Here is a 22125-nt window from a genome sequence, read left to right on the forward strand (position 1 = left end):
TAAATGTGCTTGAGAAGAATGTGAATTTTGGTTCGATTCGAGTTCTAGTTTCAGATCAAATATTATAAAAATGGACACAAAACCAAAAAATTAATCAAAAATGTGCTGAAATTTCTTTTTGATTAGCATCGCGCCGCTTGCAGTTGTTTAAGTTTCAGCTCTAAATATAATAATAAACATAAGATAAACAATAATTTGTTTACATGTTGTATACAGTTACATATTCAAGTCGCTTAGATTTACTCAACACACACATATGTGTGTAGATGTATGTGTGTATATGTGGGTATGAATGCGCGTTTATACAATGAATTATGGAATCAATCGCTGAGTTGTATGAAGTGTACGTAGCTCAGGCATTGAATGGCTGGCCATACATATGTACACACACACGCACACACACACACACACACACACACACACACACACACACACACACACACACACACACACACACACACACACACACACACACACACACACACACACACGCACACACACACACACACACACACACACACACACACACACACACACACACACACACACACACACACACACACACAACACACACACACACACACACACACACACACACACACACACACACACACACACACACACACACACACACACACACACACACACACACACACACACACACACACACACACACACACACACACACACACACACACACACACACACACACACACACACACACACACACACACACACACACACACACACACACACACACACACACACACACACACACACACACACACACACACACACACACACACACACACACACACACACACACACACACACACACACACACACACACACACACACACACACACACACACACACACACACACACACACACACACACACGTATCGCCTAAATAATACCACTAATAATACTCAAAAAACACAAGTCTAAACATTCTTTCATTTCGTCTGCACTACTCTATACCTATATATATATATATATATATGTATATATATATATATATATATATATATATTATTATAAATACATTAACTATACATATCCATATGCAGAGTCGCTTTCACACGGCCGTTTCATGATCAGTCTCGTCGATCCGCCCCAAACGCCAGGAATTCGGATCCCCAGCTGCAATGGAAAGTATCAAAAATATTTAATTTTTTTCTTGGAATTTCGAGTTTAATAATATATATGTATATAAATGGAGTGGGAATCCAGAAAGAGGCGTTTATAAATAATAATTTATAAATATAAAACAATGACCGGCTTCACAACAGAACGTCACACCCATAAAAACACATGTGTGTGCGTTGTGGGTGTGTCCGATATACATATACTTAAATATAGGCACTGAAATAAATTTTGCAACAGTTTGAGGGGCTTACGCTATCAACAAAAAATCTGGTTACGAAGTAATACATCAAATCGAACATGCAATCTATATGAAACTACAGACACAAAGAGATTGTTGATGGATATGAATATACATGGATAGATGAGCAGATAGAGATAGACAGATACATTTACATAGATGTACATATGTAGATGCACTTGTTTATAGAAAAAAGGACAGATAGATACTCGAGCATATGGATATAGATTAGTACATATCGATATAAATAAATATAGAAGGAAATTGAGAGTTATAGATGTACATATATGCATTTATGTAAAGATATATGTATGTATGTAAAGAAACATATAGCTGGATAGATAGGTAAATACAGACAGATGCACATAAATATGTAAATCACAGAAAGATAGATATCCTAGATGTATATAAATGTCGACAGATACGCAGGTATATACCTGTAGATAGTAAGATATATATGTATGCAGATAGATAGATGATAAATTGATTGATAGATATCGATGGATATACATAAATAAATCAAATGATAGTCAGACTGTTAGATCAATAAGTAGTACATATGTATATGCTTAGACATATATGTATATATAAAAATAAGGACAGAACAGTTTAGTCATAGGTAAATATATTTAATAAGCATATACTAAACATATAGTTAGTTGAGCTATACTATGTGAATTTAACTCTATTCTATTTGTTGCATTTGATCGCTGGCTATGAGTGTGGCGTTTGGAGGGGCTTACTTTGTGGAGCTATTGGATTACTGGAGAGGCAAACTTACCACAATCATAATACTTCGATATCCTGGGCAGAGCTGTTTTACCATTGCGTGTTGTTGTTGTTGTTAAGTGGTTGTAATGGTTGTAGTTGTGTTGTTGTTGACATACGTATATGAACGAGATACATATATATATATATATATACGTATATAGTATCGACGTTTACGATTACAAGTACGACAAAATTATAGGCACCCAAAAAGAAAATCATTGAAAAAATTCATAAAGTCATTGTACAATGAGAAATATAATATACAATATTGATAATAATACAAAGCACAAACAGACGCAGCTCTCCCACAAAATAGAAGCATATACATATGTATGTATGTATATAGATGAACAAACATGCAGTCTTAAAGTTAAAACATATTATGTATAGAACACACACACAGCTAGTTGGGATATGATACTGAATGCGCTGTCGCAATATAATATCCCTAAATATCTTAAAGAAACAATAAAGAGTTACTTCAGAGGAAGAACACTAGTATACAATACGAGTGAGGGTCCCCAAACTCATACAGTGTCAGCTGGAGTACCCCAAGGCTCAGTGCTGGGGCCTCTCCTATGGAATATCATGTACGACGGCGTACTGCGCTTGGAACTACCAACAGGTGCGCACACCATCGGCTTTGCTGATGATGTAGCTGTCGTGGCCATAGGAAAGGAGCTCAAAGATACAGAGGATATGTGCAGCGAAAGTATCAATCGCATACGAAGCTGGTTGACTGGAGCTGGGCTCGAGCTAGCGGCACACAAAACTGAAGTTGTCCTAGTCAGCAGTCGCAAAAGAGTGGAAACTGCCAATATAAAGATCGGCAGCGTCACCATTGCGTCAAAGAGGGCGATAAAGTATCTTGGTGTCATGATAGACACAAGATTAACTTTCCGCGAGCACTTAGAGTATGTGCAAAAAAAGGCAGCTGATTCTTGTAGAGCTCTCTCGAGAATTATGCTTAACACGCGGGACGCGGGACCTAAACAGCAACGACGTCTCCTTCTAATGAGCGTCATTAGGTCCGTCATCCTCTATGCTGCGCCCATATGGGCAAGAGCGATGGCAACGCCGAGCTACAGCCGGGGCATTTGCGCGGTCTACAGACTGAGCGCAATCAGAGTCAGCTGCGCTTTCAGGACTATCTCCGCTCCATCAGAGCGGACAACATTGTCAACACCATGCTGGAATCGGAGGAAGCTTGGGAACTAACAAGCACCTTCGCGGCCACAGTGATGATGGAGCTCCGCAGAGTCGAGGGAATGAGAAGTCGAGCTGTCCCAGGCTAAGGTAGCGGACAGTGCTTGCGAAGCAATGCACACACACACACACACACACACACACACACACACACACACACACACACACACACACACACACACACACACACACACACACACACACACACACACACACACACACACACACACACACACACACACACACACACACACACACACACACACACACACACACACACACACACACACACACACACACACACACACACACACACACACACACACACACACACACACACACACACACACACACACACACACACACACACACACACACACACACACACACACACACACACACACACACACACACACACACACACACACACACACACACACACGTACACACAGCGTAATCATATGGTCAAAATGTGTGTACATTCTAAAGCACAAGTCTCTAGTACTTGAAATACGCGAAGGGGGCGTGGTATCCAAAATCTGTTGATTACAGAATATTTGTATTCATCATATATATATATATATACACAGTAAATCTGAAGTCTCTATGTCTAATAGTATTCCAATGAGGCTCAAAAAACAAAATCAATTTTTCGATTATTCTCTATAAAAAAGTTATCGGATGAGTTATCGAAAAAATAAAGCAAACTCGTACTGCGTATGGTATACACGAGTATGCACAAAAAATTTCAGCTCTCTAGCTCTTATATCTTCTGAGATCTCGGCGTTCATACGGACGGACGGACGGACGGATGGACGGACGGTCGGACAGACGGACGGACGGGCTATATCGACTCAGCTCATCGTGCTGATCAAAAATATATATACTTTATTGGGTCTGCGATGATTCCTTCTGCCTGTTACATACTTTTACACAAAAACATTATACCCTGATTTCCCATTTTCAATGGGTTCAGGGTATAATAATTTAGGTATATTGATGTTAAGATATTTTATTTCGATATGCTGATAATTGGAGAAATCGTTGAAGCCTACCAATTCCAAGCGGTTCATAGCACAATGGAATGGTGGCATTAAAATTTCTTAGATCATTTTCTCGATATATGATCTTAGACATTATTCAAATAAACATAGTGGTTTAGGAACGTTTAAATAAATTCAGTTGAGTATTCGACCCAAAAAGTCCACCCATATAGATATCTACATACATAGTTATATGTAATTGAAGTAAAGGCAATTACAATGCGTATTCACAGTAATGCACAGCGTCACAAGACCATAAATCTGTGAGCATGCGCAAAATAAACTACGACAACCGAATAAAACGGAAGCTCATCAAAACAAAAACTAATATGATAAATTTGCACAGTTGTTTGCATACTTTATACACTAATAACGGCACGTGGGCTAAGCATACGCAGACGGGCATAGGCAGACAAACGCACACACACACACACACAAGCATTATAGCAGGGCGCGCAGCAGAGGGCGCAGAAGCTGCTGCCCGTAGTTAGAGTAGTTAGCCTCCGTCGGCTGCACTTTGTGTGTTTGCTTATGGGCATGCCCAAAGTATTTACAGATCGCTTCAAGCTGATAATCGCTATTGCTGTATTGCTCTTGCGTGGCTGGTGCGAAACGGTGCAGGCAGGGCTGCAGCGGGGGCTAAAGCAGGCCCTCCACATACGCGGCCAAAATGAAACAAGTAAGAAGACTCCAGTCGAGACTGCTCGACTAGGAAATACCCTGAACCCTCCAAGTTGATAATCTTATCATTCTGCATTTCTTTTATGCACGCACACATACATTTACATCCACCCTCACGCGCCCGCGCTCTGCTAACTGCAGTAAGCAGCGACTGCGCTTGGGCTGCGCTGCAGTGTGGGCAATAGTATGAGAATTTACTTGGCGAATAACTTCTTTTGTAAACATACCATCTTAATGAAACTTTCAGGGCGTAATCATATGGTCAAAATGTATGTACATTCCAAAGCACAAGTCTCTAGTACTTGATATACGTTTTTTACAAATTGGGGGCGTAGGGGGCGTGGTATCCAAAATCTGTTAATTACAAAATGTTTGTATTCATCATATATATATACACAGTAAATCTGAAGTCTCCACGTTTAATAGTACTTCGATGAGGCTCAAAAAACAAAATCAATTTTTCGATTATTCTCGATAAAAATGATATCGGATGAGTTATCGAAAAAATAAAGCAAACTCGTACTGCGTATGGTATACACGAGTATGCACACAAAATTTCAGCTCTCTAGCTCTTATAGCTTCTGAGATCTCGGCGTTCATACGGACGGACGGACGGACGGACAGGGCTATATCGACTCAGCTCATCGTGCTGATCAAGAATATATATACTTTGTGGGGTCTGCGATGATTCCTTCTGCCTGTTACATACTTTTACACAAAAACATTATACCCTGATTTCCCATTTTCAATGGGTTCAGGGTATAAAAAAACAAGAAAGAAAGCTCTAGTCGAGACTGCTCGACTACGAGATCCCCTGAACCCTACAAGCAACTTATATTTCAATAATAATTAGCAAACACACACAGACACACACACGCATACAAACAAACAAACACACGCACACACACACACACATATACAAGGGACTGCGCTTGAGTTGCGCTGCAGTGTTGGCAATATTATGAGAACTTATTCGTTGAATAATTTAATTTCTAGACGTACGATCGTAATGAAACTTTCAGAAAGTAATTATAATGTTAAAATGTATGTGTATACCGAAGCACAAGTCTCTAGTATTTGATATACGACTTTGTCCAAAATACATCTTAATATACATTTTAAATTTGGAGACTCTAGCTTGAAAGATGCAGGAGATATAATTTTTAAAGTGATCTTCGATAAGGTTTTTTATCGATAAAAAAGTATCGGAATGAGTTATCGTTTTTTAGTGATAAACTCGATATGCGCGTGATATATGCGGACATTTTTAAAAAAAGTTGAAGTCTCTAGCTCTTATATCTTCTGAAATCGACGCGTTCATACATACGGACGGACGGACGGACGGACGGACAGGGCCAAATCGACTCAGCTTGTGCTTCGGTATTCACATACATTTTAACATTATGATTACGTTCTGAAAGTTTCATTACGATCGTACGTCTAGAAATTAAATTATTCAACAAATAAGTTCTCATAATATTGCCACACTGCAGCGCAACCCAAGCGCAATCGCCTATATATGTGAGTGTGTGTGTGCGCGTGTGTTTGTTTGTATGCGTGTGTGTGTCTGTGTGCGTGTGTGTTCGCTAATTATTATTGAAATATAAGTTGCTTGTAGGGTTCAGGGGATCTCGTAGTCGAGCAGTCTCGACTAGAGCTTTCTTTCTTGTTTTTTTTTCTTTTCATTCGTAATTCTTTCGTGACTCGATTCGTTTGGGTTCGTGTACGTGCTTTGCATGCACTCGACGCTCAATTAGCTGAGACGCAAGCCCGAGTGTGAGCCCAAGCAGCAAAGCGCATGAGACTTAACATAAAAAAAAAAAAAAAAAAAACTTTAACAACTTAATTAAACTGCATTTTCCAGCTTTAGTTATTATTATTATTTTTGTTTTGTTTTTGGTTTGTTTACATTCACATTGATTCCACATTTCATTTAATTCCTAAGTAAGTATGTTAGATATATAACAGTTTTATATATGCATGTATTTATGTATGTACAACAACTAATATGCCCTTGGCTTGGGCTATATGAACGCATATCGTTTAGTATACGTTAAATATACATATATACGTACGTGTGTGGATATTAATTACAATTAATTTACGCTTTTATTTAGGCTTCGTTTTCTTTTTCATTTCAAATGGAATTAATATGCAAATCAATCAGCGATTCAAAAACAAACTCATTAACAAAAAAGAACACAATGCGCAAATCCAATAAAAATAAAGAGAAAAAAAATGTGATAATGATAGACAAACATATGATATGTATATATTTATAACTAAAAATTGCTAATGTGCCCGCACAGTTAAAAATTTTCCATTAAATGTGGAACGGAAGTCGAAACATTTTAGAAATTGCATTTAATTAATTGATATTATAATTATTTTATTGAGCGCATACATGGGTGTGTATATACGGTATATACAGATTTGATATAGGAATTCATTGTTGATTGGTGATCAATGATCACTCAAATATGGCCAAGCGGTTGGGCTACGATCATTGTTGGATCTTAGCCATGTTATAGCAAATTTTCACAGTGTGATCTTCGAATAGATTGGAGCTAGAATCAGCAGAAGGTGATCGTGATTCAGTTGAAGTTATGAAGCTATACATAGCTAGGCAGAACACTGGATCCACAAACATAGATTATTAATTTGCTAAAGTAAATGGTTCTAGATCGGAGATATGTGATCAGTAATCACGCTACTCTACGTAACGTCAACGATCTTCGAATAGAGCAAAGTTTTTACAATGTGGATCAGCGGAGTAGACTTCAGTGATTGTGACTCAGGTGGAGAGTATAATTCAACTGGTAAACACGGCGGATCGGCAAACACATGATCAATGACTACGTAAATGGAATTGAGAGCTACAACTTGAAGATCTGCTTGAATGAGAATACCTATTTAGCGCCAGCCTTAAATCTATTGTTCATGTATTTGTAAATTTCCGACATGAGTACTTGGAAATTTTCTCGCTTTGCTGTTGTCTTTTTTATTTATTTTGCTTCTTTGTGCTAAATTTTTTCATAGTTTTCTTTGATCGTTTATCTTGAGGCTAAACAGAGAGGCAAGCAATTGACAAGTGCCTGGCAACAGAAGCTGGCTCGATCATTGATACAGTTCTATTTAATTTCCGTATGCTTAAAGTTTAGACAAACATTGAAGTGCGAGTGTGTGGGTTGACTTGAGGATCGATGGCGACAACTGACGATCGATGATCGATGATCGATGAGCGATGAGTGATGAGCAATGATAAATGCTACTATAGGTGACTTTTCTATTGTGGATGATGTCAATGATGCCGGCATTGTGCAGAGCTGCTCGCTAGCGCTCAATCAAATATTGCTGCTCTTGAAGCCAGTGCTGGCAGTTGATGTGGTAGATGCTGTTTTGTTGTTGTTGTTGCTGTTGACGCTGATGGCATACATATACAAATGGTGTTATATCTGTGAGTAGTGGTGTGCGAATGTGTCTGTGTGTGGGGAGTGTGTAAGCAGTTGCTTTGATCAGGACTCGTTTTCAATTTGACTGCTTGCTGCCATCGTGTCCAGCAGCTGCATCGGCGGCGATGGAGTAATGATCAACGCTGGTGTCCGCCAAACTGGCGCCACCTGGCGTCGTCGGCGGCAGCTGCTGCTTAGTGTGTTTGTACGTGCGACCAAGTAAAGGAACATGCTCTTCTAAAATTAGATAGCGAAGTGTAAAAAACGAACAGAAACATCAACAATTTGTACAGTTAATCAAATAATAATCAAAATGCAACAAGTTAAGAATAAATAAATAAATGAAAAGAAGGAAAACACAATCAAAAGTAAATAGATCTAAATAAACTGCAAAGCAAAATTTTTTAGATTTTGATAAAACTTATTTTGTTGTCTCATTTTGAACTTTGTCTTACTTCACGTAGCATGCAAAAGCGCGCGCCCCATTCCCACGTGCAACAAAGCAAGAGGCATGATCAATATATATTTATACTAAAGATTTATAGCTGTTGCTTAAATCCAACTTCTACACAAAATCAAACTTTCAGCGAGAGATAGATAGAGAGAGAGAGATAGAGGGAGAGAGAGAGAGAGAGAGAGAGAGAGGGAGACAGAGAGAGAGAAATTGAGGGAGATAGAGAGAAAGAAGCGAACGAGCAGGCAAATGTGAGATAGTCCAGGTGTAAACCACTGTTATCTCACCTTGCAGCTGACGGTTGATTAGGGCCGTCAGTCCGTGGCCCACATCGACGCTCTTCTTCAGAATGAGCATGGGCTTGTCCTCGGCATCCTCCGCATAGCCGCCCGAGGGCAGGAAACCGTTGCTGGCTATTGACTCGCTCACCTGTCGGCAATCACAGATTTCAATTTAGTCACGCAACGTCTAATGGGGCACATAAACATCTGTATATGATACAATTGTCACCTGTGTCACCTGCATTAGCTTTTTCACCACATCTCGCCCCAGTATGTGATCAAATACTGTTTGCAGGAAGGGCTCGGCCATGATGGACAGCTTGAGCTTGTCCCGATGCCAGATGAGCACGCGCGACTCCTCCATGGCCATTATGGACACCTGTGTGCACGGTTCAATTAGCTATTGCAGCTGGCCAAAGCGCCACTTGCTCACCTGAAAGTAGTCATCGGTCGAGACGCCAAACCACTCTGGCGAGTCTAGGAACTGATGGGGAAACACAATGTGCAGCGCCCGCTGATGCTGCGATACGACCAATCTGTGAACACAAATTACCGATTAATATCGAGCGGCGATATTATCGGCTCGTTACTCACTTGCCGCTGAGCACCAGTGACAGGCTGTCAACTTTGGTTACCTTCTCCTGGGCATAGACCTCCTGGTACTTCAGTCCACGTATTACCTTCATGCAGTTGAGCACCTTGCGAAATTGTTGACGCGTCACGTGCAGCGGCTGAAACAGCGCCACGTACATCTGCGACAGTAATAGAAACGTAGAGAGAGAGAGAGAGAGAGAGAGAGAGAGAGAGAGAGAGAGAGACAGAGAGAGAGAGAGAGAGAGAGAGAGAGAGAGAGACAGAGAGAGAGAGAGAGAGAGAGAGAGAGAGAGAGAGAGACAGAGAGAGAGAGAGAGAGAGAGAGAGAGAGACAGAGAGAGAGAGAGAGAGAGACAGAGAGAGAGAGAGAGAGAGAGAGAGGGATACCTTTAATGAGCGAACCATACAAATTTAGCACGGAGCCCAAGGGGCACTCTATTATCTACAAAGATCGTAATTATACGCACAGCCCCTCGTAATATCTTATCTAGTTCTTAATTACACGCATTGCTCATAAATTTGATCACGCGAACGGCGTCGACCACGATTTCGATTATGATTTGAGTGCTTTTTTTGCCAATTGGCCAGAGCTGCGACCACGCGATCTTCAGAAAGCCTTTCTGTCCCTCGTTAAAGTACAATCGATTATTACCTGGTTTCCCCAATCGGGGAGTGTCACAAATGCTTTAATCATAAAAATCATTGCAATTATAATTAAACTGGACGGCGCCTAGGCGACACCCTGTAAAATATCGAATAAACATATTCATATCTTAAAAAAAAAAAGAAAAATTCGCAATATGGCCTATACACACATGTATATTTGGCCCCAGATAGCCTACGCAATAAATTAAATGATTATCGTGATTGAGGAAGTTATAATAATACCTACATTGACGTATATTAGCAACTTAGAGTGCTTTAGTTGGTTGTCCCAGACAGGCGAATACCCGTACCCGTACCCGCATTGTGGAACACTCTTATATTTTAATATGCAAAATTTTATTGTTCTAGTCCATAATCATTTTAGATAGATCGATTTCAGAGATATAGACGAATTTTCCATTTTTGTATACCCTGAACTCATCTCACTGATAAAGCAGGGTATAATGGTTTTGTTAAATGTATGTAACTGGCAGAAGCAGGCGTGGCAGGTCCTATAAAGTATATACATATATACTCGATCAGGGCGACGAACTGAGTCGATTTGGCCCTGCCCTTCTGTCCGTCAATCTGTATGTTTGAGCATGTCGATCTTAGAAGATATAAATGAAAATGAAATTGGGTAAGATAAACTCGATATCCACGTGGTATACACGGATCTAGGAAAAATAACTTAGTCTTTAGCTCATATCTTTTGAGATCGACGCGTTCATACATACGGACGGACGGACGGGCGGAAAGACAGATCGATTCAGCTCGTCGCCTTGATCAAGATTATATATACTTTGTGCGATCTGCCACGCCTCCTTCTGCCTGCTGCATACATTTTAAACAAAACCATTATACCCTGATTGCCGTTTTCAATGGGTTCAGGGTATAAAAATTGTGTTTATTCAAGTTTTAAATATTAAAATATTTCTAATTCATCCTTTGTAAATTGTCACATTAAATTGTATCAGAGCGAACTCGTTCTCATTGAGCTCGCATCGACACGCCTAAGAATAAATGTAATAAGGTAATAAATCGACATTCTGGAGCATTAAACGGCAGGAAGCAGGCTGAACTGATCATATGATTACTAACTGATAACTATTCATTCATATGCCGATATAAAGAGAGTTAAGCTAACCTAGTCGAATAAAATTCGAAAATAAAGAGTCTGGCCATTCGCTATCATTGCAAGCATTTCTAAAAACTGAAACTTTCGATGGTGATCAGCGCTCTTCCTTTTCCACCTTCATGGTAGAACCTAACAGGTCTGCAATCAGATCCAGACTGACAGTCAAGGGAACTTAGCTCACTGTTATGATTAAGATGACATATTGAGGGAACACTGCTCTCCGATCACTTGTCACATCGATTGCTGTTCAATATGTTGATTGTTTTCCTTCCAAGATCCCGCATGTCAACTGATCAAATCTCTGGAAGGCATTGTAATGCTAATCAGTGAGCTAAGATTCGCCGAAGAGGTGTATGTATGCTAATAAATTCATGTGTCTAACGATCGTCATTGAGCACAGAGCAGCGGGCGGTATCAAAGGGGCCAAACATAATCACATGGCCTTAACACATGGGCAGTTATAAGCGACGGCAATCGGTAAGCGGATTTTCGGCCGTCCGTTGCCATGCAAAAAATATGTTTATTGAGCATTGCAGCTGACGCAGACACTAGATATCCAATACGAGTAGCCGCCACCGGCACCACCAGCGTCGGCACCACCTCCGGGGCGGGGCACATGGCAGACATCAAGCTGCGACATGAAACGTCAACAGTTTTTGTAATGCTCTGCTAATAATTGAGCATCGTCATCATGCTAATAGACCTAACATTAGCTTTGACATGAGGATAGTCAAAGTCAATCTTGGTTATGTACCTTTGAGATTAACTTTACTGATTATCAAATCACCAGTTCAAGTTTGAGGATAATAAAAATCAATTCTACTTGAGCTTTTCGCAAAACTTATCAGGTCAAATTATCTGTATATGTATCGATGATCTGCGTAATCAGAAATAATACTTTGTAAACTTCAAATGTAGAGTATTCAATGGTTAACGTAGTGAGCTGCGCTTTCGTTTCAGGCTTTGCTTCTCGTGTTGCCTTTCCTCTTTATGTATACATACATGTGTACATGTACATATATTTTTCTTCTTTTGTAAAACGACACACAAGCATCCAAACACACATACACGTGTGTATGTATGCATATATATCTAAATAAATAAATAAAATAATCAAGAGTTTAGCTCAACAGCGGACAAATTGTAATCTGGGCAGGTTTATTCGCTGCCGTTGTTGCTGTTGTTGCTGTTGCTGTTGTTGTTGGGCCTGACCGGCTTGCCGCATGTGGCGCGAGCTTTGCAACAGCAGTGGCTGCAGCAACAGCGTCGGCGGACATCGCCGCTGATGCTAAAGTCACGTACACCAGCGATCAGTGCGTTGAGCCACCAGGCAGTGAGTGGAGACCGCAATGGCGATGCTCTTCAAAAGAGCTAAAGAGATCAGGCTTAAATGAACCGAACCGGAACGGAACGGAACAGTAAAGCCACAAAGCGCAACAGCGCCTGCTTCTCCCTCGCATTCTCTGGCAACACTCTCGCGCTCACACCAACCGTGCATGTGGGCATGTGTGCGTGCTTGTGTGAGTGCGAGTCAAATCAGATTAGCTTTCTGGCTGTTGCTGATGAAGATGAACTGCTGAGAACGGCTGTTGCTGCGTGCGATTATCTACATACATACATACATACATACGTAATGGACAGATAGGCAAAACAAAATCCGTTGCGCTGCTCAATTTGCAATTTAATTCAATGAAAGCAAATATAAGACAGAAAAAACATAACAGAAAAAAAAAAGTTTTCTGCCCACCGCTTGACACGAAACATCGACCAATTACGAGCGAAATGAGCCAGAAGATCAGTTACAGAAGAATGAGCAGCATCATAGCCGACGAGCTGCTTTAATAGTCAAGATGTGGAACATGGCAAGCATATATACATATATATATGTTGATGGCAATATAACGAAAAATACAAATTGTAAAGGGCATCATATGCTTCGCTGCAGACTTTGCATTTAAATTATTCGACCCACTTTAGGTGGGAGTGCAAAGGGTAACAGTTTAGAAAGCGCACTTATCTGCTTAAGACGGTTTAGCAATGCGAATAAACAACAATAAATCATTCATTGAATGATTACTTTATGCCATTAGCTGCAGGACAAAGTGCTCCACTTTTACCCAGTTTTATTTTGTTGCACATTTCAGTATTGCCCAGATAACTTGATCTATGCCAATCCGCTGTGGTCATGGCACAGTTTATTTCTTGACAACTCTCGAGACACTTTGAAACTGACCTGCCTGAATGCTACACGCACATACTCGTGCCCACACACGCACAGAGATAGAGAGAGAGAAAGAGAAGGAGAAAGAGATAGAGAGAGAGAGAGAGATGCATAGACATGCCCATATTGGCTAGCCCAGCTACCCAGCGTACAACTGAGCAGTACCAAGAGCCATTGAACTGAACCCGATGCGCTACTGTATTGATAAGCTGTTAGCGCGCAAAGAGAAATAAGATCGCTCTCTCTCTCTCTCTCTCTATCTCTTTGTGTTAAGAGCGAAAAGCACACAGAAATCAAAACTCCACACACCACTGAAAGACGACATTGGTACAGCTGCGAAATGGCAATACTTCCTATTGGAACTGTTGGACACGTTGCATACTCCGTACCCATTTACCTGTGCTTACAAACATATGATATTTTATAGTATATATAAAGATATATAAATAATACCTATTCGTTTAAGAATATATTTATAAGCGATCTATCCGCGGATCAGTCTTATATTACATTTATTTCCGATTTTGTAATATCATTTTGTCGTATCTCAAAACTTTTATCGAGTTCCGATGTTTTGACAACAAATACCTTCATTTAGTTACATTGAGCCAATCAAGATATTTTTCAGATTCTTTCATTTTTTTCCGAGTCTGACAGTAGTCGTTATTAGACTACAAGTGTTTGGGGCAGATCTACTTATGCTTAGCATGCATCTCTTTTCCGAAAAAGCAAAGAGTTACCTTATCTTTTGTCAGACTTAGATAGACTTGTTCGACCGTGAAAGGTGTGTTCAATTCGACAAAATGCTTTCACGTACGCCATTCTAATTTAATTTGTTCATATACTCCATTCACAAAAGCTAGCAAGGTTCTATAATGCGGCTTTAGAAACATCTATAGCTTTTAAAAGTAATTTTCACAAGTTTGGTTTTCATATTTAGTCACTGCTTCGTCTTCCGCGTTCGCTTTACATCCATGAAACGATTTCTTGACGGATGACAAATTCGTTTTGCAGCAAATTCGAATTGTGTACGGAGTGTTTAGCTGATTTGAGCATTGTTAGCTTTGCTTGCTTTTTAGTATTCCTTTTAGTTGGCGTGTTGCTAGCTGCAAACAAAAGTTTCGATCAATTTCGTAAACAAGTTGACAATACAATCAGCTGTTTACAGCCATAGGCACACGCAGATAACAGCCAGCGCACTATGGGTAAAAAGTCGATTTTTTTGGCATTTATTCAAAAAAAATTTTGTTTACAATTTAAAATTTTCTTTTATTTATTGAATATATATACTTCAACTAGATTGAATAGTATTTTTTTAAAAATTTAGCGACTACCATTAATATTTTACACATACTCAAAGTCAGCTGTTGCATAGTTGCGTTTGATATATAAAAAGCGCGGGAAATTTTGTTCAACTTGCAATTAAAGTGGAGCTTTTGTGTAAACATAAACAAAAAAAAGTGTATAATGGAAAACGTACCTAATGGTATGTACAATAAGTTATTGCTATTTCTTTTTGATTGTAATTGTGTTATTGTCCAGTTGTCCAGTGTGTTGTCTGTGTGTATTTTTAGCTAAAAATTAACAAATGTACTTGTGTTCCGTGGAGTATTACTTTTGTGCAGCACACCACTTCACAGAGGTTTGATATAACAGTTGTTGTGTATTATGTCCAGGTTCGGAATCTATTAACCTCGTTTGCTCCTTTTTGTTCCTTTTGGAAAAAAATTAGTTTTTGCAGTTAAAAACGAGTTTTGTCGTGCAGAGCTTGTGGAGGTATGGACCAACAACAACCGCCAAGAAGGCGCGGTAAAAACTTTATTATTGAAAAAATTAACAATAATATTAGCGAAAATATTAATAATCTAATTGATAAAAGAGTAAAGCAATTTGTAGAGTATATAAAGAAGCATCTGCCAAAGTGCAACCGGAATTTGGAAAGGTTTAAAATGCATCATGCTAGGTGGCTTGAAGGCAGGGTGATAATTGATTGTGAAGGTACTTTGGAAAGTACTTCGGTACTTCGGAAATTTTTAGAACTTCTTCTACAAATTTGCAATATGGAGTTAGCCCTCTGCATGCTTGGATTCGATTCCTTAAGTTTGTATTGAAAATATCGTACAGAATCCAAATTAAAAAATGGCGTGTTAAGGATGTCGACAAACAAAAGGTATCATTGCGTTAACAAGAAATTAAGCGGAGGCTGTGGGATGAAATGGGTCTTCATGTGGATAAACCCAGGCCTAATGGAAGTGGAAATATCAATGATGTTCACAAAATTTTGGTGCATGGATACCAAATTATGGGTACTTGCATAATTCCTGTTGGCATATTAGGAGAAAACGCGTCTGAATCCCGGAACAAGCTGTATAGAAATGATAGGAAATCTCACGCCAGGAAATGTAGCCGATTAGAGAATTTAACTGATATATTTAATAGGGCTTTAGACTCATCTGATCCACTTCTCTCTTCACTCAGTTTAAAAGAACGCGAAAAGAAAAACAAGAAAAAAAAAATCCCAAAAGAAGTTATTGAACTTTTGGAAGATCCCAATTTTCAATTACCAGCAACATTTGAAGGCTTCATGGAGCCAACCTTAGTTGAAGAAGAAAATGAAGACGAAAATGAGGATGAGGATGAGGAAAATGAAGATCAAAACATAGATGATAAAAATTTAGAGTTAAATTTTGAATTAGATGAAGAAAATGAAGACTATTCAGTTTAAAATTATATCGCATATATTTTATATATCCCTAAGAGTCTTCAAATATTAATATTTGCTTGCAGTTGAATGAAATATAATAAAAATATAATTTAAAGTTGCTAAAAGTGTACAAAAAAGTTATTAAAAATAATTTGAGCCCACAAGTAATGATTTTTAATTTAATATAATATGTAAAAGGGGCGGAAAATTTGAATGCCACGCCCAATTGTAAAAAAAAAAAATCCGAATTTCCTTTTTAATATTAATAATATATTCCTAAAATTTCAAGTTCCTAGCTCTTCATTTACAATTAATGCCAAAAAAATCGACTTTTTACCCATAGTGCAGCGGAGAGAACGCAAAAGGGGCCAGGGCAGATGGGAATTAGCGACACGATTGCGTGTCGCTCAGTGTTAGCCCTCGCAACTGCACTATAATGCTGAGCAGCGCAAAAATCAGATAAACGCAAAGCAAAGATGGCAGCAAAAAGAGAACGAGAGGCAGAGGCAATAGCTCTCTTGAAATTCAATAGCGTGTAAGAGTGCCCTGAGAAACATCGTCGTAAAATGATGAGCTGTACAAAATTCAGACTGCGAAGCATATAAAAGAAGGAAGAGGTAGACTGAAAGACAGCAACAGTATGCCGATGGCCGTAATGCAAGTATGCAATGTAATTCTGAGAAAGCGAAAAGTGAACGCGAGAGAAAAGGACGTACGCGTGACTGAAATACACGCGCCTAGATTTGTTTTGCACGTGCATACATATGCATTTATATGCATATATACATATGTATGTAAGTTCATAATATTCACTATGGAGAAAAATCCAAATTATCGGGTATTGATTAATTTCATGAAAACTAAGCTAGATTTTCTGATCCGGTTCTAGTTATACCCTGAACCCATTGAAAATGGGAAATCAGGGTATAATGGTTTTGTTAAAAGTATGTAACAGGCAGAAGGAGGCGTGGCAGACCCCACAAAGTATATATATTCCTGATCAGGGCGACAAGCTAAGTCGATTTGGCCCTGTCCATCTGTCTGTCCGTCCGTCCGTCCGTCCGTATGTATGAACGCGTTGATTTCAGAAGATATAAGAGCTAGAGACTTCAACTTGTTTTTAAAATGTCCGCATATATCACGCGCATATCGAGTTTATCACTAAAAAACGATAACTCATTCCGATACTTTTTTATCGATAAAAGACCTTATCGAAGATCACTTAAATAATTATATCTTCTACATCTTTCAAGCTAGAGTCTCCAAATTTAAAATGCATATAAAGATGTATTTTATACAATTTCGGTTTTTGTTAAAATTTACCCCTCACCTTCATCTTTGTAAAAGTCGTATATCAAATACTAGAGACTTGTGCTTCGGTATACACATACATTTAAACATCATGATTACATTCTGAAAGTTTCATTACGATCGTACGTCTAGAAATTAAATTATTCAACAAATAAGTTTTCATTATATTGCCAACACTGCAGCGCAACCCAAGCGCAATCGCCTGTATATGTGAGTGTGTGTATATGCGTGTGTTTGTTTGTATGCGTGTGTTTGTTTGTATGTGTGTGTGTGTGTGTGTGTGTGCGTGTGTGTTTGCTAATTATTATTGGAATATCAGTTGCTTGTAGGGTTCAGGGGATCTCGTAGTCGAGCAGTCTCGACTAGAGCTTTCTTTCTTGTTATTATTAATATGTATAGCCTCAAAAATATTTTTTAGAAAAAAATGGGCGTGCCACCGTCCACCCAATAAAAATAACAACAAATTTTTTATATAAAAAAAAAATTGTTAAGAATCGATTTTAATTCCAGATAAGCCATAAATATTGATCGTCTTCGGGTGCAAAAGTGCGCATTGAGACAAATGCATCAAAATCACAATAATGGCTCTACGACATATAATTAGAATTAGGCTGTTTTAAATGTTTTCGCGAAGATCAATTTTATTTAAAAGAAATGACATTTGACAGCATTTGCTAATTATTTAATAATGTTATTTGAAACAACACATAGTGCAAACCCTTATAATTCATATCCCTTTTGAACTTCACAAAACTTATGTCTGATCTTTGAATAGCGATACTTTGAAAATCGGCTACCAAAAATTGCAATCTGAATGTACGTGTTTTTCGAAGACAACAGCTGACTTTAACAGCTGTTAGGCTTAACAGTGGACTATTATTCAACATTTTGAGTACAGTACCTTAAAGTTTGGAGTTGTCTTACGACGTAAACAAAACACAACTAAATTTGAATACATCGAAAAAACGACAAAATACCCGAAAAACGGCAAAATTCCTCATAGTGATATGTACCTACATATGCATGTGTGCAAGCATGTATGCATGACATACATACATACATATTTGCCCCTGCATGAAAACAGCGAAAAGAGGCGACTAAGAGCGAACGATTAGCAACGCAATCGACACTTATTATAGGGGACTGGAAAATTTTGTTAAATGCCCGTATATAGATATATAATATGAACGCTTTTAGACCTGGCGACTTCAGATTTACTGTATATACATATATGTATGTATGCATGCACGTCGAAATATATACACATTTAAACATTTATGATTAAGTTCTGAAAGTTTTGTGAAGAAAGTCCTACCACAAGATAAATTATTCAACAAATAAGCCCTCATGAAATATTAGCCCACACTGCAGCGCAGCCCAAGCGCAGTCGCTGCTTAGACCTCGCTTACTTGTTAATACTGCAAGAAAAACAAGCAGGTAGGAACTAAAGAATAGCGAAAGAGCGAACCTTGAGCGATTCGATTATTTCTCACCAATATACTCTGATCGCGCATTTTTTTCGTCAGCGCTAATCAATTGTGGCTAATTTTTCCATGTGATTCACGCACCGCCGCACGTCCGCCGGTCACGTGGCTTGTACTAGCCACGCCCCTTCGCCGCAATCTACATGATTGAGCGAAAGCGCGCGAAATTCGCAATCGATCGAAAACGAAACAAAACGAAACAAGCCCCAAAAAACTGCTGCTCAAACTGAAGATACGGGAAACAATTTGGACAGATGCCATAGGCGAAAAGAGACAACTGACGACTGACGAAGGTATTGCTGATGGTGTTTTTTCTGCCGCAAATGCTGCTGCTGTTGATGCTACTGTTGCTGACGCAAACGCCTAAGGCCGAGAAGAACTTATGACTGGCTGTTTGCCGAGAAGGTGGGTGGTGGGTTGGCGTGCGGCGGGTGGGTTGGTCGTACATGTGTGTGCGCCATATATTTTTGGGTAACGAAACTCTGCAACAACAGGTTGTATGACGCGCATGCCAACGAGACACGTCCGCACTTTGGAGTGACGATTTCCCAGAACAGGTGACCAAACTCCAAGCCAACTCAGCGAATGACCCTAAAAAAGAAAACGCAGCAACGCCAAGATCGCTAAATGTTGGCTAAGAGCGTAAACTCTTCAATGAAATCAAGTCTCCAATTAATATTAGGAAATATATTTTGATATTCACAAGCCCGGAACTAGTCCAGTTCAGTTTTATCATCGAATGATTATCGCGAGATCATAGTAATATACATAACAAAGTTGCACAAATATCTGATTATAGTATATATACCCAATCTGTTACTTCATAATTTTCGTTTACTTATTATACTACTCTTTCACGAAAGTGAATGTCCGTTCGTCTGTCCGTATGAACGCAGTTTATTTCGGCGCTATTGAAGCTAGAGAGCACATATTCGTGTTCACATAATCGGAGATATTATAAAGTGTTAACATTTTCCCGACCCGATCACTAGAGACATGGAAAATGCATTTTCTGATATACCAGGGGCGTGGCATATATACCCTGTAATTTTTAAATTTTTTGGCGCAAACATTAAAATATTGAATTTTGGGTATTATAACTAAACTTAGCTGCTAAATTGCTGATGTGATGTGAATGAGTATTCCGCAGTCGGTTGCTTGGTTTTGATTTACATCTATTATGATCTTTAAGATCTTTAGATTGTCGCATTCCCGCAAAATGATCGTATGTCGAAAAATGTAATTTTGTTATTGCATGTTAGCATACAAACGGTTAAATTCAAATCGATTGTTTTCCTGGAACTAGAGCGAATTGAGCTCTTATTTTTGTTAGGTAACCGTTCTGAATTAAAATATCATTTTGCTAAATGAGGCGACATGATCTACATATCATAGTTAATTTGAATTTTATTTATTAATTAATTGTTCGAACAACGATTTGGCAACTGATTATAATTTTGTAATCAAGTAAGCCTTCGCATGCAGCGAATCAATGTTCCGTGAACCCTGAATCGTGCCACTGACCATAAGGTCAGCTAACTAATCATAGAAGATTAGAAACATTTTCGTATCAGAATTCAAAATGTAAAATTTCGATTCATTATCAATAGGGTATGCTGAGATAGAGCTCACCCATAAGGTTAACTTTGTATTATTTATGTTAACTACCAATCGAGGCGTTGACCTTCAAACAAATATTTGGTCCATTTCTTGTGGCCTTACGTGACATTCGGCAGTCGCCACTCGGTAAATGCGTAATTTATTCACAAATTCCCTCTCTCGATTCCATTGGCGAAATCATAGAGAGGGGCAGATCGCGAAAATATAATAACAAAGTGTTTCGTTGATTAAAGGTCAGACCGAAAAGTGTCACAAACTTTTGAGTAAATATAATAATTTTTTTTTTTTGCGCTGTTCAAATTCCACTGGATGCCATGCCCAATAGACTTCAAAGACTTTGGTCTCAGGCTGCCCCGCCAGACAGAGTTCCACATTAGGAGGTGTACAATCAACGAGCGTACGAGGAAAGTTTCAAAAAAAAAAAAAAAAAAAAAAAAAAAAAAAAAAAAAAAAAAAAAAAAACGATGATAGGGCGAAATTTTATATATGCAAACGCCGTTTGTCACGAGGCGCCGGAAAGGAAAAAAAAAAACACACACACACACACAAATGTGATACCCAAAATGTATAAGAATCATCCAGTCGGATATATACGTTGAATCCATAACAGTCTCTAATAACAAGTTTGTATGCAAAATAATGCCTACCGAGAGCTATAAACGCTAGGCTAAACGAGTCACTGACGTTTTGGTAGTCCGACTGTCTGTCATTGTTGTTGCCCGATCGCGCTGATCAAGCTCGGTGGACAACTGATCGGCTAGAACGGAACTTACGGCAATTAGATAACCAGCAGTTTGGGTAGTCAACTGCCATTGATCAACGTGGTGAGCCTCCCCCCTCAATCGATCCTCAGCCTGCCTACGGCCTGCCTTTCCATTAGAATCGACAATCCCTACCGCCAAATGCGGCTATCGGGCCGCGCAGCAGGATGAGCAAATTTGTTTTCGCTGCGGTATTCGAATGATGAATATATATAGAAAGCGATCCATGATCAATTATATCGACTCAATCTCTTTGACATGGGGCACACGTTCGCAGATTATCACGTGGTTGCCGTATGTCAGCGAAACCCAACCAAATAATGAATGGACACAAAAGGCGGTGATCGGCTAAACCGAAATGCCAATGTCAA

The 22125-nt window shown here is 39.1% G+C and overlaps 1 protein-coding gene and 1 long non-coding RNA gene across 5 annotated transcripts in view; both read right to left on the reverse strand.

Annotated features, from left to right (window-relative positions):
• The window catches only part of LOC149090821 (uncharacterized), a 113354-nt gene that overhangs the window by 74007 nt on the left and 17222 nt on the right, over positions 1 to 22125 (reverse strand). The gene's annotated exons all lie outside the window — the stretch shown is intronic.
• Positions 1004 to 22125, reverse strand: part of bves (popeye domain cAMP effector bves) — a 39426-nt gene continuing 18304 nt past the window's right edge. Inside the window, exons 4-9 of one of the 4 annotated variants that reach the window (XM_089264664.1) lie at positions 9871 to 10028; positions 9710 to 9812; positions 9506 to 9655; positions 9283 to 9424; positions 2170 to 2202; positions 1004 to 1144 (exon numbers count right to left, since the gene is read on the reverse strand). In XM_089264664.1, coding sequence (XP_089120790.1) covers positions 1080 to 1144; positions 2170 to 2202; positions 9283 to 9424; positions 9506 to 9655; positions 9710 to 9812; positions 9871 to 10028 — 651 coding nt within the window. In that variant the 3' untranslated portion in view covers positions 1004 to 1079. Of the gene's footprint in view, positions 1145 to 2169; positions 2203 to 6935; positions 8779 to 9282; positions 9425 to 9505; positions 9656 to 9709; positions 9813 to 9870; positions 10029 to 22125 lie in introns of those variants that run through there. The other 3 variants (XM_089264665.1, XM_089264662.1, XM_089264661.1) reach the window with 3 other exon arrangements.

Source organism: Drosophila navojoa, chromosome X (assembly GCF_054131105.1).
Source record: "Drosophila navojoa isolate 15081-1374.11 chromosome X, UAZ_NAV_1.0, whole genome shotgun sequence".
NCBI classification, from domain to species: domain Eukaryota; kingdom Metazoa; phylum Arthropoda; class Insecta; order Diptera; family Drosophilidae; genus Drosophila; species Drosophila navojoa.